This window comes from Sturnus vulgaris, chromosome 4 (assembly GCF_052056855.1).
Source record: "Sturnus vulgaris isolate bStuVul1 chromosome 4, bStuVul1.hap1, whole genome shotgun sequence".
NCBI classification, from domain to species: Eukaryota; Metazoa; Chordata; class Aves; order Passeriformes; family Sturnidae; genus Sturnus; species Sturnus vulgaris.
The window spans coordinates 61,057,234-61,073,089 of NC_142246.1; the positions used below are offsets into that span (position 1 = coordinate 61,057,234).

The window sequence follows — 15,856 nt, forward strand, 5'->3', positions numbered from 1 at the left end:
GGGAAACACCCTATTGTCACATGTCAACCAAATACTTGGATTATAATCCTGAAAAAAACAGTGAATTGAGTTATTACTATGGAAAAAGCTAATACTTGCTCAAACACCATCATAAAACCTCATTATAGGTCTAATGGACCTTGCTACAAACTCTGAGTCTGGAAACCTCCATTTAATGAAAGGAATGGTCAGTTATTGGGAATGATAATGTTTTGTTTGTTTAGTTTAAAATAAGAGATTTTCTAATAAGTGAAATTATGAATCACCAATTTTCCTAAATAAAATTCAAAGCTTCCAAATCCTGTTTTTATGTGTATTTTGCAAAGTGATAATTTCCATCTTCTGTCCTCTAACTCTTCCTAATGCCAACAGTGATGGCAGCAGGCTCTGAGGACTCTGAGTCCTCTGAGGACTGTGAAGACCACAGATGTCAGTGGGTCATGTGGGGAACCCACTGTCAGGAGTTTCACCAGCTCAAAATAGGACACAATTTTTTACACAGAGTCCAAAATCAGTGCTTCAGATTTACTAGAAAGAACCTAAGCAGAGTTTTAGTTTACCTGATGGTGTGAAGCGCAGAGTCACAGAATGGGTCAGGTTGGGAGGGACCACATCTGGTCCCATCTGCACGCAGAGTTATCCCACAGCACATGGCACTGGATTGCATCCAGATGGATTTTAAACAAACCTGGTTGTGTTTTGAGTTCAGCCTGTGATATAGATTAGGTACAATTGCACCACAGTGTGCCACCCAGGCTGGATCAATTCTATTTCAGTTACAGCTGAACCCCAACCATTACACACATGCTAAAATCATCTGTAGCTCTATGAATAAGTTTTTCTGAAAGGGACCACTGGGATTTAAAGAAAACTCTTCAGACACATTTGGAGCCTGATATTACAAGGCATTGAGCATCTTGGATTGCCATTCATGTTTAATATCTTAACAGGAGGATCCTGACACTTTGGAAGACATTAAGCAATGGGGGCACAAAGCAAAAACTTTCTATTCTGCTACTCTGAGTATTTTAAAAAATATTTCAATGACAGATTTTTTTTCAATAATAACATTTTAATGACAAAACACTTGCTGAAATTCCTACTTTGTTGCACCACTCTTCAATGATCTTCCTGTACTCATTATACATCAGCTTTTCTGTCAATAAGCAGGCATTCTCTAGAATAAAAAACAGCAAATAGAAAAATATTAAAATGTCAGAAATGTATGTCTATACATTGATATCTACATGTTTTATATTTGGGGTTGGCATCTGATTAATCAGATTTGTTTCTGTCTCAAAGGCTTATTTCTGTAAATTAAAAGTAATTACACGATCAAAGGCAATTAAATTCTAAAACTGGGAATATGTGTAAAAAACGGAGGGAAGTGTGAATTCATTCATTTATGAGCAGGAAAAATATAATTATTTAGACATAATAAGACAGAGATGATGTGTAATTGCCTGTCAAAATCAGGTTAAGTATTGATAGCAGTGACATTTTGTAAAAATCAGCAGATTGGTATAAAGTCTGAGGATTAAGAGCAAATACTGTACCAGGAAGATCTAGAGCTGGTGTCTTGGACAGAGACTCACAGAGGCTTTGAGGCACTTGTTTCTTTACCATGTTCTGTTATTAGGAAAAAAAAAAAAAAAAGGTGCATGAGTGTTTTAGACTTGCAACACTTTTAATGGTTAAAATGCCTAAATGGCTTAATTGGAAAACACAACCCACGGTGAAAAGTCACAACAGAAGGAAACCTAAAAAATATAGAGGTGAGTTGCATAAGACATAATCTTAGAAATACAGAACTGATAGGGGTTTCTGCTCTCATTTCTTGCACTCCTGTGCAGCAGTTCTCCAACAGGACTGGTCTGGGTGGGAAGAGCTGGGGAGACAACAAGGGAGATGCATTTGGGATAAGATGATGGCCAAGACAGCACTGAGAGATGGCAGTGCTGGAGGAACACCATGCAGGGGAGGAATTGAGCAGTGCAGGAAGCAAGAGAAGGCTGCCACCTCTCAGTGGGGTCTTCCTCATGGGATGTGATCCAGGGAACTCTGTGGTTGGGACTCTGCAGTTCTTGACAGCCACAGAGTTCATTTGCTGCAGGGATGCTGTCTCATTCCTTCCTCATTCCATTTCCACACCAAACTCCCACCTCCTGGCTGCACTTTCTGCTCTGTTCCCAGGGACTCTCCCACAACACACCTCCCTGTGCCTCGTTCCACCCTCACCATCCCAGGGGCATTGCTCCTTATTTTGGGAACTACTGATCTGCTCCACCTCCTCAAATGAAGAAAGCACACATGTATATCCAGTCCATCCCTGACATCTATTCTCCAAGGCTTCTGATGAAGGCTGTTTCACAACACCCTTAATCTCTCTGTTTCAGTGCTTCACAGCCTTATTGCTTGGTTTCTTCCCTAATACTTAAGATAAATATTTATTGCAAATTAAACTGATTTCTCTCTTGTTCTACCTTTTGCAGACACAAAGAGCAATGGAACACTGTCCTCTTTCAGAGTAACTCCTAATAGCTTGAGACACTATTTTCCTTTCTCTAATCTTCTCTTTTGGAGACTAAGCAAACACAATCTCTTAAATATTTGGAAGGACCTCACGTTTTCTTAACTGGATCCTCCTCAATTTGTCACTACCTCTTTGTATTGTGATGCCTAAAACTGAACTTTAGCTTTCAGTCACAGCAATACCAATGGTGTTTGTATGGCATTATAATTTAACTCATGGCCAAAATAAATCACCCAGTTCTGGTGGGGGTGAAAAATAATGTTCAAAGCTGTGTCTCTGCCGGTGCAATGTCTGGAACAGATTAAAACTACTGGACCACTTATGACTCAATAAAATTTCTGTTTTGTCATTTCAAGGGTTTTTATTAAGTACAGTTGCTAGCTAGGATTTTATCCATACTTGTATGCAAGTAAGAACAGGATAAGTAAATCTGTGAAGAATATCTGAGAATGAGCATTTCCATATGGAGTCTCATTTTGTATGAAGGCAGTGTGTGTGTTAGTGGTTTACTCCAGGTGACACGTTCTTAAACCCGGCCTAAAATAAATGAATGTGAATTCCTTTCCTAGTATCCTTTTCTTTTATTCCTTTCCTAGTATCCTAGTTTCCTTTTCTTCCTGATAAAGTCTTAAATGAAAAAAATCTAACAAAACCTGCATGGCTCGGTTTGGTTTAGGAACTCAGCCAGTGGGAAGCAGCCCAGAGCCCCAGGCAGTCCAGAGGTGCTCACAGGGGTCAGAACTGTGCTGTCCTACTCCAGCCTCACACCAGTGCAGTGTTACTGCTCTTTCCAGTGCGTGCACCTTGGTGGAAAAGTGGTGCAAAGTGGGTGACTCAAGCCCAAAATGTGGCTGGGTACAGTAACATCTGTATTCCCAGGCAAACACACAGAAAAGCATCTCTGACAGCTACAGACACTGCCACGTGCAAGAGATGGTGGGGATGTGCACATAACAGATGGGGAGTTACAGCAGAAATTGCTTTTCTCGTGCACCTTTTGGCCTTTTGCCTTCACACTTGGACACCAAGCTATTATTGGCTGATTAACAGTTCTGCCCTCCCAGCACATATTAAGCATATCAAGGATAACTGATGGAATACTGAGCCATAAATGTTTTCTTGGCATTTGTTTGGCCTATGCTATTTGGAAACAATAAAAGCATCTCATATTCATAATGATAATACATATATACCGCCAGAGATAACACCATCAAGCATTCTCCTTCCATCTTATTGTGCAAAATGTGGAGACAACATTAATATGTATTAATAGAATGTAAATATAATTAATCATAATAGGATGTCCCTGACAGGTTATCACTGCTGTTGATAAAATATAATTAAAATTGTCTGGTTGGATTTCCAGTGCAGCTAGAATTGGCATCTCTGTTCCTTCTGTTTCTGTGTGTCTATCTACAGAATGCTACACTTCTAAAAATCTCATTATTTTTTGAGAAAACAATGCAGGGATACAAGTCCTTTACATTATATGATTAGTGAAAAGCCATACAAATGAAAAAAGGCCACATCCACAAAGACTGAAGCTACAACTAACTCTAGAGAGGATAGGAATTTTAGGCATCGTTCTCTCAAAAGATTATAAAGAAAATGAAACAGACAACACATGAGACTGCATGCCCATGCTATGGGAAAGCATTCAAACCCAAGGTTTGCATTATTCAAAGACTGTTGGACTTTACAAAACAAGAATTCCACTGAAAGCTCCATGAAATGATGAAGTCATAAGAGGACCATTGTTTCAGGCAGCTGAAACTAGTTTGGAAAAAAAAAAAAGAAAATTTTTTGAGGAGATGACAAAAGTAAAAATGAGTGTAGCATGGACAAGGTGATCCAGAAACCATTTTTCATCGTGTTTTCCAAATAAAAAAGATGAAGTAGACTCTACTGAAAGTGGGAGGTGGTGGGCTTGGATACAAAGCAAGGGCTTCTTTGTGCACTGCCACCTCATCACTGGAAATCCCTGCTGCAGGACACCGTAGTTTTCCGTGGGCTCAAGAAGTGCCATGGCAAACAAACACAGGGAAAGGCCACAGCCTCTCCTCTTCCTCCACTACAGCTCACCTGCTCAAGCAGAATCCTCCAACACATCACCTCAAACAAGACATGGGAACATGCTGTTATGTTCCCACATGGATTCAGGTGCATGTACACAAACAAGGCCCTATTTGCAACTCCTGCTAATGAGATTAAACTCTGACTGTAGTGTACATACAACAATAGTAATATAAGGCAACACAGCATTTTCATTACATCTATTTTCCTTTAACAGAATTACTTCCATGTATTCAGATATACCACTAGCCAATATTGCATTTTTCTGTCACAAAAGGGAGGGAAAGCAAGACTGTCTTGATGCATTACCATGTTGGTTTAACACAGCTGATGAGACATAACTCATTATTGTATTTTAAAATTTACTTGCATTTTTAAAGGCCATGCAGCTGCTTTGAGTTATATAATTCGAAGAACGATGTAATGGTGTAGGAATAGAGATAGAGCAGAAAATAACATGACTGCCAACAACATGCTCATCCCATACTTGTAGATGATCTTCCTATGTAGTTTTCTGTCTTGATAAACGAAAATTGATGCAATGCCTTTTAAAAGCATGTTGGGCCTACCTGTTTAACCGTGTATCCTGACTTGGTTCAGTTGGAAAGGAGGCAGTTGTACTTGGAGGTTTTATTAATATAAAGATTAATGAATTTGTACAATTTGGGCATGCAAAGCATTTCTATCAGGCATATTCCATTTAGAATAAGCAGTAAACCATATATAAGGGTTGTGTCAAAGTTTACTGAATAGGACCCTTGGTAGCTAATGTAACATTTCTCCAACAAATCAAAGGTATTGTTCTATGCTCACATGAATATACAGTAGCCATTACCTTAAATTTAAAACTCACTGTGAGCAGCAAACACACTGTGGGGATATGAAGGCCATATTGTATCAGTGGAGTCTGCAGAGATTTTCTTCATATGGCTTTGCCTGGTTGAAATATATGTTGCAGTTGAAAGCTAAAGGGATTACTTTTGAATAGTCATCACAAAGGTTGATTATATTCGTATATCATTTAGCTGGACCCTGCAGGCTATTATTCCATTAGCTGTGCTGGCCCTGCACTGTCAAAAAGTTGATCATATAATGTAAAAAGGTCCATGCTATGTTAAGGTATGTGGAGTAACTTGAAGCAGTAATCTTTTAAGAGCAGTATAGCTCTGTACTTGAAGGTAGATTGCATTTAAAATAAATACCCCCAAAATGGAATAAGTACAATAAACCTACCTCTGTTTCCTATTTTTCCTTCTTCGAATAGGCTGCATGTAATTTGAGTAAAGTTAATTGCACCAGGTAAGATATTGGCTATGGAGTATTTTTTCATGCTCACAGCCAAAGAACTACACCTCAAAATAGCTGCATCTTTACATGAAACCCTCACGGAAACGACGTTTCTGGTGCAATAGGTTTGCTGATTATGCTTCCCTTGCACATGCAAACACATACACATTTTCTTTCAGTGCTTAATAAAATGGATCTTCAGACGGTTCCATTATGTGGATGCCTTAATATTATTTTATGCTAAAACATGGACGGTGCATTAGATTGAAAGCATCTTACTGTTCCAGGAGGCAGAGCAATCATGGACTATCCCTAGATAGCAAATGCTCCCATTGGGGAAACAATGCCAACAACACAGGCTAATGAATCACAGCAGTTATTAATCATGGGCATTTGGAAAAGCCACACATAATAGAGATGGACTCTCCAGATTAGCAAGGTTAGAAGGTGGGACCGAGAAAAAGACAGAAGATCATCCAATTGCATTTTAGAATGAGTTTATGGATGAGTATTTGCTTCAGTACAGTTGTGCCCGTGCTTGCCTCTGTCTTTCTAAGCAGGCAGAGAAAGAAACAATTTAGGTGCCTCAGTTGTCTCAGCTTTCAGATCCTCGAAGGACAATTTGGCAAAAAATAAATAAATAATAAACACACACACACAAGACCCTTAGGGCTTATGGCCTAGTTGGAAGTGAGACAGTGCTTCTTTTATTAGACAAAGTTGTTTAATTTAGACTGTAAAAGCAAGCGTTGGTTCTCTTTCAGTACACCATATATATTATTCAGGGCAATGAATGAGTCTTTATGAGTACAAATGGGAGCCTTTAATGAACTACAGCAAGCACTTGAGCAGGTAGGTTTCTATGAATAAAGGCTTCACAGATAGGCAAGTTTATGAATGAGAAGCAGAATTTCTTTTATAAGCTCTTGAAGAGCCTACTCAGATTATGGCACTATAAAGAAAGTGCAAGGTTTTTCTGGTTTGGGTGAGAAAACCTAACAGGAATATGAATTTTCCCCTGACTAATAACTTCCATTGTTTACTTATTCATATTCAACAGCTCTCAGACAATTAATCGTCCTCTCTTACATAGTTTGAGCATGGAAATCTCTCTTGATCTTACATTTTTCAGTTCTGTGCATTGTTATACATTCATCTGTGACATCTTTTGCACAAACCATTTATTGAATATCCGTTTTAAATAACAGCTCTATCAGGCCAAATTGCTGATAGAAAATAGGTAGAAAACCAGGGATTTTTTTCAAGGCCAAAATATGACCCTGTGTCTTTTGTATATCTGGAAGTTAGAGATCACAAAAATTTTACACAAATATTGGCAACACAGAAAAATCAGCTTTGGAAAACAATCATCAGGAAGATCACTTCAAACATGAAGAAACCTAAACAAAATCACAAATTCTACATTAAAACCAAACTATTAGCTTAAAATTTCAGTACAGCATCTTGTCTCTGGCTCTACTTTGTATTTTCCATTCAGTGTCTTGAAATATCCTCAGTCAAAGGCAAAGTTTTCCAGCAACACAAAGCAGGTGAGCATCTGCCCAGCTGGTTAATCAGTTTCCACAGTGCAAAGTAGAATTCCCAAATGGCCTAGAGAAGCGTTTCTTTTCATTCAGCCCCCATCCAGATGCAGAATGATCACAACTGGAACCTACTTGCTGTCTCCTAAAGACAGGACAAGTCCTGGGGGACCTGCTGAGAAAGCAAACTTCTGAGCAAAGGCTGTCTGCTTACTCTTGTGGTAGAAGCCAAACTTTCTCTTGGCTACCCTAAGGAGCTGGTGAGGAGAGAACACACAAGGAGTATAAATAAAAATACTTCTATTACCTCTATGTCTGCTGACATGAGCTATCACTAAAGATTGAGCCTGAAATCTACTCAGAAATCCATATGAATGGAAACCCTTAGCTTACTCACAGAAGTGGCATTTTATTTTCTCAAAAAACGTCTGCCAGTATTTTTAGAGGCATTCCTACAGACTTTTACAGAAATGTGTCTATCTCAATATATGCATCAGAGTTTTAACACACATCTTTAGAGTTATGAATGAAATCTACTCTCATTGCAAAGGACAAAGAAGCAGTAAGTGGGCTGATGTTTCTGACAATATATTGATCATAACAGAAGCAGCACATTTGTTCCTAATTTGGGTGTAGAATTATCATGGCTACTTCACTTTAAAAAGAAGCAAATCCAGGTATATTGGGTGCTCAGTAAATAAATACAGTACAGTAGCTGTGAAAACACAGATGTCAGGCACAGTGACAATTCTGACACCAATTCATAACAAAGCCACTACACTGAAAAATTCTTGCTGTCTTCCCCCAGTTCACTACAGTCCTTGTACTGTAAATTTAAATACTCTGCTGGAGAATCTACTTTTTGCATTTACTGTGCAACTTGTGTGTATGACTACACATAAAACCTCGTCCTTTTCCTTTACTCAGACACAGTGCATTTTGTCTGTTAAGTACTTGATATAAAGGCACAATTAAAACCTGCACGACAGCATAGCCTAGCAGGACAGTTCATACCTGCCTCGTGTGAACATCATCTTTTACCCATTGAATAAATCACTGAGCAGAGGAGCGGCTCACTGGCAGTGTGTAATGTTTATTTCTGAATATGCAGCTTGATGTGTCTTCAAAGGACCTGACTGTCACAAGGCGGTTAGCACCCCTTTCTCTGAAATTCAGGTTCCTTAAAGGTGTCCCAGAGGAGGAAAGCTAGGAAACACAGATTACTTAAACACGTCCTCTTGCTTAACTGTATGCCATCAGCATACTGAGGTTCAAATACACTATCAGACTGCTCTGATTTTAGTTCTTTTTGCTTTATCTCTGTATTTTGACATAAGTATCCTATGTAATTTTGTTAAGAGTTTCTTGTTCTGCAGCTCTCATTATTTATGTTCTGGTTTGGCTCTGCAGTTTCCTGGCCTCTAAAAGTTTACCTGCTCTTCTATAATTACATTTGTAAGAGCACTTTTTCATGGCTGAGACTTCCAGCATCTCCAGCGATGACTCTGCCTGGTGGCTTGAAAATCTGGGGTCTCTATAATGCAGGTTTTTTTGCCTGGGAAACTGTTTTCCAAGAGCTTAGCCAAAGGTACCACCTGGGTACAGAAGCATAAGCCAGCAAAGCAGAGAAATCCCAGCAATGCATCTGCTACAAAAAAAAAAAAAATACAAAACAAAATAAAACCAAACCCCGAATGCCATGGAGATTTTTTTCTCTTTACTTGACTTTAGCTTTACATCTTCTAAGGCACTTCAGGCATGAGTGCATCCTCTCTGGATGAGGAGATATAGGGAAGTGTCTGGAAGATGATATTCTGTAAAAAGAAGGGATGAAATCCCTTACAGAAGTATCAATTTTCTTGTGACTGAGCTTGTCTGGGGCTCCCCTCAAAGACTGAAGCAAAGTGCTCCTACCCATCTTTGAAAAATAACCAAGGAAAATAGCTGCTGGAGATAAAGGTCCTGGTTTATGCAGGGCCCTTGCAGTGACATGTACTGACACTGGCGTGCTATGGGACACACCTCTCCCATGGGCACTTGGGAGAATCTTCTTTGTCTCAGCTTTTGTTGCTGAATTTGCCAACAGATCAAGAACATAGAATCAGAGATCACACCTAATTCTCTTCACCAGGCATTGGGAACAATACTTTTGCTGGCTACAGCAACACGGGGTGTTTAGTTTCTCCCTCCTAGTTTTTGAATTTATGGCCATGTTCTTCCAGACAACGTGTGACAACTTGAAAGACCACTACTTGTCTTTACAGATAAGTAGAGAGCTCCAGCTTTCACGCCAGTCACCCACTTCTTTTGATGAGAAATAGATTCACATGAAAAAAAGATTACACTGAAAAATGGAAATGGATTTTCTGTTTTATTAGCAGTAGCACAAGACTTGTGAGCTACTTTAGAAAGTTATAGAACTACAGAGACTTTTAAGAAAAAGCCAGCAGAAGCTAGAATTTAAAAGTAAATTCTCTGGCTAGTCTGGGTCCAATTCTCAAGTGATGCAGCCAATGCAGCTTCACTGAAGTTAGCATGGTTATGTCAGCTTTGCCAAATTGCTTCAAAACAGATCTTTTTAGAAAACATTTGACTTGAGAAATTTTAAATTCACTTTGAATTATGCCATACCAGTCACATTCTTTTGCTCTAGGAACAGCAGATATTAGAAGCATGCAGTAGGCAAGGAAAATGTCTTCATGAAGGAAAAGATGTCACCCTGCCACTCCACTCCTTGACCACAGTGATGAGAGTCACCAGCAAGTACTCCCAGTGTGGCAGACACTTAATGGAGCTGAGGGGAGGCATGGACTTCTAGGTGCAAGGGAAGGAGAGCAGCAATGGGTGACCTGGCTTCTTTTGGATCTTTTCCACAACCACAGTGCAAGGGGAGAAAAGGAAACAGGGTTATTTAGGTGTTGCTGCTCAGTTCTGTCCCTCACAAAGGCACCAGTGGATGTGCAGGCAGACACCAGCTACTACTGGTTTGAAATGCTTTCCTAAGATGAGAGAAATCATGCAAAGCCACACAGTGAGAAATAAGAAAGGACTTTTTCCCCGGGGCACAAGTCTGATAGGGATTCTGGCAGATTTTATTTTTTTTATAAACTGTTCCCACAGTTGAGGAAATCTGTTATGAAATTATCTTAGGTTTGAAAATATCACAATTTTCCCAAATTCACAAAGTGAATGGTGAACTTGAGATGATTTCAGGTGTCTGAACTATTACAGACTGGGGGACCCCTTGACTGTGCCATCATGCCCCTTCATGGGAGGATGTGAGAATCTCTTTGGAAGCTGGACAAATTTCAAGCACTAGGTAGAAGACTCTGGGTACCAGTAATTTGATAACTTAATATCAGTCTGTACTCAGATAAATGTTTGCTGCTTTGACCAGGTCTTCCTAATAAAAACAGCAACTGGCTTAAAATCCATGCTGAGATCTGTATGTTCTGGTCAAACCACAGTCCTACCTCACAGCAAAGCTTTGTAATAGACAAAATTAATTGCTATAAATTGGAATTAGACAGCCCTATTTGGAGGTTTTGGAATCTCCAGGTCACAGGTGAGCCTGCCAGGCATGGCAGTGGGTAACAGCCCTGGGAAGGTTTATTTGCCCCACTGCAAGTCTCCCTAGTGGACTGTTTGCTGTGGTTCTATTTAATTCTTAATCTCTGCATCTCTGTTTAATTCCTAGCTGCTTTAGAGACCTGTTGTAACACAGCAGTTAAAAAAAAATATTCACATGTACTGCCAGGCCTCCCCAAAGAGCACTAACTTGACACGTAGGCCATGACAGCTGGGCTTGGACTACTAAGAAATCTAATCCAGGGTTTCCATCATCTCAGTTGTTGCCTTTCTTTCATTACAGTTTGACTCAGCCCCTAATGGATTCAGCTTTATAAAATCAGAAAAAGAGGAAAAGAAAGCAATTTATTCATGTTTCACTAGAGCTCACAGAAGACATGAATTTTCTCTAAAAATGCAAATTATTTTGTGCCACACAAGTGAGACTGGGCAGCTAAAGCTCTTAGAGGAAGGGTCTTTCCCAGGGCTAATGTTTTTATACCCAGTGATTGAATAAATCGATCTCTTTTTTATCACATCTCTTCTCCTCTCCTTTTTCTTCAGAAGAATGTAACCAAAGGTACCAAAGCACCCTTTTTAATTCGAAGAAAACTGATTATGCGTGTTAATTTTGTTTTTAATCCCAGACATATCAAAATAAACACCATAGGCATGCGTAGCAGAAATCAATATCTCTTAAGCATCAAGTTAGTAAAAACAAGGATTTAGTAAGAATCCAAGATGTAAAAGACTAATGTACAAACTAAGCCCTTATTTATGTAATGTGCTGTTATACAAGCTCAATATAAACCTGAAAGAAACTATTTCAGAAGAGCAGAAATGGTTTACTTGCACTGCATCAAAAATGACCCCATAAGACCTCCTTCACTGAGCTAGTCCAGATATTTAATGTGAACATATGTTTTTAAAGGATTTCTTGTCTTATGTCCAGTCATTCTTGTTAATTCATGGGACAGCATACTGCAGATGTGCTTTTTTCTATGTTACATAAAGCAAAAATTACATTTAACAAGTGCAAGGTTGGTCATAAAAAATAAATAAAAATAGACTCTTAAAAGCTGGGAAATCACAAAGTGAAGCTATCAGTCATTCTTATTGAGAAGGGTGAGGACAATGTGAAATAAAACTTGCACATCTATGAAGAGACATTCCTAATATGCCAGCACATGCCTGTTATTTCCCATTCTCTATAGGTTGCTTTCATTGGCCCAATATTTCTTCCTTTAGGGAAGCTGCAGTATATGTTTGCTCTAGATTCCCTTTCTAGTCATTGACTTCAATTTTAATAGTAACTAATTAAACATTTTGAACCTACCTGCAAGTTTGTTTACTTGAAAGAAGAGAGAAGTCAGTGTTAGTTTTTGTGCATTCTACTTCTGTGTGAGAACCTTAAACTGCATGTTTGTTTACCAGTACTGTTATTTGTTAATACAATTGTTTAATATGCTAATAAAATAACTTCCAGGTTCGTTTTCAAATACTAATCCAAATCTATGTATTAATTTGTGCACCTTATCCATATGCAAACTAATCAGACCATTGTGATGAGTATTTAGTTCTATATGGTTTTACTCCTTCCTGAGTGCACAGAAGAAACACCACTTAAAAAAAAAAGAAATATTGTCTTCTACTTTTTTGCTGACACTAAAGATCTCAATCTTGCATTCATTATTTGTACTTTTCTTTCAAGAATTAGGATAAGATGGCATTCAGAAAGAGGAATTTCTCTTCTAGGACATTGTTAGTTTAGAGATCGCTAAGTTCACCTATATCAAAAGTATAGATATCCTCAATACACATTTCCTTTGTGTATTTACATTCAAATTATTATTTGTAATGGCAAAGTAGGTTCACAATTAACAATTATGTGAAAAGGCAAGTTTAGTTTGAAATTTGTTTTCTGATTTTATAGGAACAACGTCACAGATGGGAATAGTTCAAACTCAGTTCCCCACAAACTTTAAAGTAATGCTTAACAAAACAATATATTTTTTTATAACTTCATCTGAAGTTTAATCTCACACAATTGGATTTACAATCCAATAAAGACAACAGCTACTGGCATCTTAAAAGTAGTTTTAGTAGAGAAGTTTAAATTGTGAAACAATTTATTTTGAAGAGTTCTGGATCTGTTAATGGACAACTAAATTTAGTAAGACAATGGTAATTAATGATTTTGTATATATTTGCTAAGGATATACCTATTCACCAAAAATAAGTGTAAACAAACAATTTAATATAAGCCAAACTAATGTTTCAAGTCTGGACTAAATCCTGACTTTGTAAAATTTCCCAAGTCACTTTATTAACCACAGGGGGTATAATATTAATCAAAGTTTACATTTATGCCAATATACTTTTATGGATTTTTTTATAAATGTAGGTGTTCACTATATACAGAAAGTAAATAAAAAAACTAGCAGCCTTAGGACACTGAAATAAAGGGTTAAAAGTTAAGGTGTTGTAAAAAGGACATGAATTTTTGGTAATTTTTTGCAGACATTTAAATAAATCATGACATATTAATTCAAGCATACATTATACATTTGTGAGAAAATATGACTTGGCAAAAATGTGATATACCAGCTTTGAAGCTAATTTTGAAAAGCTCACACAAGATACCACAGAGCACACATTTCATCTTTTGAAATTTCCAAAACAAGCCAGCAAACCTAGAACCATTCAGGACTCCTGTACAAACTGAAGACCAGGCAAAAATGAGCCACAAAGGACCACAAACTGAATTTTTTTGTTTCTTTCAAATCCCTGCCCCTACTTTTTGGGCTACCAGGTAAAACTTCTAGAAGATACAACTCTTTCCTTCTTTGAGTGCTGGTACTTTTTACTGTTTCACCACATTTATGCATTCCAAACTATTTCTGTCTCTCTCTTTCTCTCAAGTACCCAAAACCTTCATAACTTTCACTAAACTATTCCCTCCATTTGTTTCCCCAAAGAGGTTTGAATGTTCTTCCAATATCTAATGCAGTGGTATTTGCCTGATTCTGCAGACAAGTTAAAGTAATATCCTTGAATAAGCCTCTTTTTCTCCTCCCATTTCAACTAGGATATGTTATCTCTAAATTCAAATAATGGCACTTTGCTATCAAATCAAACTTCATCTCTGATCATTTAACCAGTGCTGTGAGGAGACAAAAAGGAGTGAAGTCCCTATCAGGAAAGCATTGCAGAGAAAAGATGAAAGAAAACCCTGAAGAAAGCAAAAATGTGAAAAGAAGGATGAAGGACAAAGGAGTGGAAATGGTCATGAACAACACAGCAATTTTTTTTAAATGAATAAGATAATACAGTGAAAAACAGTAAGAGACTAAAAGTTTAGTGGCCACATAACGTTGTATTCTGACTGATTACTGGGGAAGCTTCCCCTGAACTTTTCAACATGCAAGAAGAATATATAAAGATATATATATATATACAGATATATACAGCTCCAATATATAGCTCTCAATTAAAAGCTGAATCAGGGCCTCTGTAGGTTGACACACCTGTCAGAAATTCCCCTGGACAGCCCAGGAGGATGCAGCTGTTTTGCAATCACTCTGTATCCTGCTTTGCCACTGACACAGAAAGCTGCTCTCTGCTACAGCCCACGAACATCAACTCGACCCCCTCGCTGCACCTATGAACAGCTGATGGCTGCCTGGCTTTAAATTGAGTCTAATGTGAACTTTCATGGTGCCAAGATATCAGAGAGAATTTTCTAAAACACAACAGCTTGAAATTTTCGGGGTATGGGCATAAAAGTACAACTTAACCCAGTGCTTTACTTTATGATGACCACACAAAAATAACAGAGCACTGATACCGAGTATCACATCTTCTATTTCTTTTTGTGTCCCTAAGAATGAAATAGGGGGGAAAAGCACAATTACATATTTCTTTCCTCCCCCCATAAAAACAAATACACACACAAAAAAATTGAATGAGAACTCATGGAATAAAAGATAACAGCAGAAAGACAAAATGCATTCTTAGGATGGTGGTCACTAAGGAAGACCTCCAGCAGAGATCAGCATTTTTATTTTCTAGATAAGAGAGGAACAGTTCAAAACCAAAGCACTGTTAGAGTAGGACTTGAGCAAGCTGAGAAATCAATCAGGAAAGAAAGTAGTATTTGCTCAGGAGGTTTAAAGGACATGTACAAAGGTATTGCTTAAATCAGCCTCAGTACAAGAGTGACATGAAGTGCTAAACAAGACATTAATTAAAACCAAGAATGTGCCATGGGAGGAGAGACCAGTAAAAATCTGACTTTCATACCAGGCAAATTAGCTACAACTCTAATAAAGGATATAATGATAGATAAGTAAATTAAAATGTTCTAATGAGGAAAAGAAATTGAGATTGCTTTTGTAGAGGTCTCCTGAGGTTATTTTCTTTTGAGGAATACAAGAGATCTGGATGACTATTACCTGGCTGATTAGATTCTCAGAATGCTTCAGATACCTTCCGTGGATTAACAACTAGTTAAAGGTGAAAAATAAAGATAAGAATAGATGGCTTGATTTTCATTCTGAAGAAACATCAGTAGTGAATTCAACAGGGAACTAAGGCAGAATTTGTACTGTAAACATTAAAAAAACCCACCCCAAATAACTCAAAATGTTAGTGAACAGTAAAGTGACAGAACCTACTGCTGACAAAAAATTATACAGGGTGATCAAAATCAAAACTTTAAAGAACTTCAAAAAGAGTTTATGACTGGGCAATAAAGCATCAGATAAAATTCAGTGTTGGTAAATGCAAATTGATGCATGTATGTAAAATGTCTTTTATGCATAGTGGGATTGGAAGCTTCAGCTTGATAGAAAGA

The 15,856-nt window shown here is 37.9% G+C and overlaps 1 protein-coding gene across 2 annotated transcripts in view; it reads right to left on the reverse strand.

The window, feature by feature from the left end:
• Positions 1-588: 588 nt before the first annotated feature.
• The window catches only part of TTC29 (tetratricopeptide repeat domain 29), a 114,180-nt gene continuing 98,912 nt past the window's right edge, over positions 589-15,856 (reverse strand). The window contains exons 11-13 of one of the 2 annotated variants that reach the window (XR_015803350.1): positions 1,557-1,629; positions 1,104-1,177; positions 589-710 (exon numbers count right to left, since the gene is read on the reverse strand). Coding sequence is in view for 1 of the 2 variants with exons in the window: in XM_088164086.1 (XP_088020212.1) it covers positions 1,592-1,629 (38 nt within the window). In the remaining variant the exon portion in view is untranslated. Of the gene's footprint in view, positions 711-1,051; positions 1,178-1,556; positions 1,630-15,856 lie in introns of those variants that run through there. The other variant, XM_088164086.1, reaches the window with a different exon arrangement.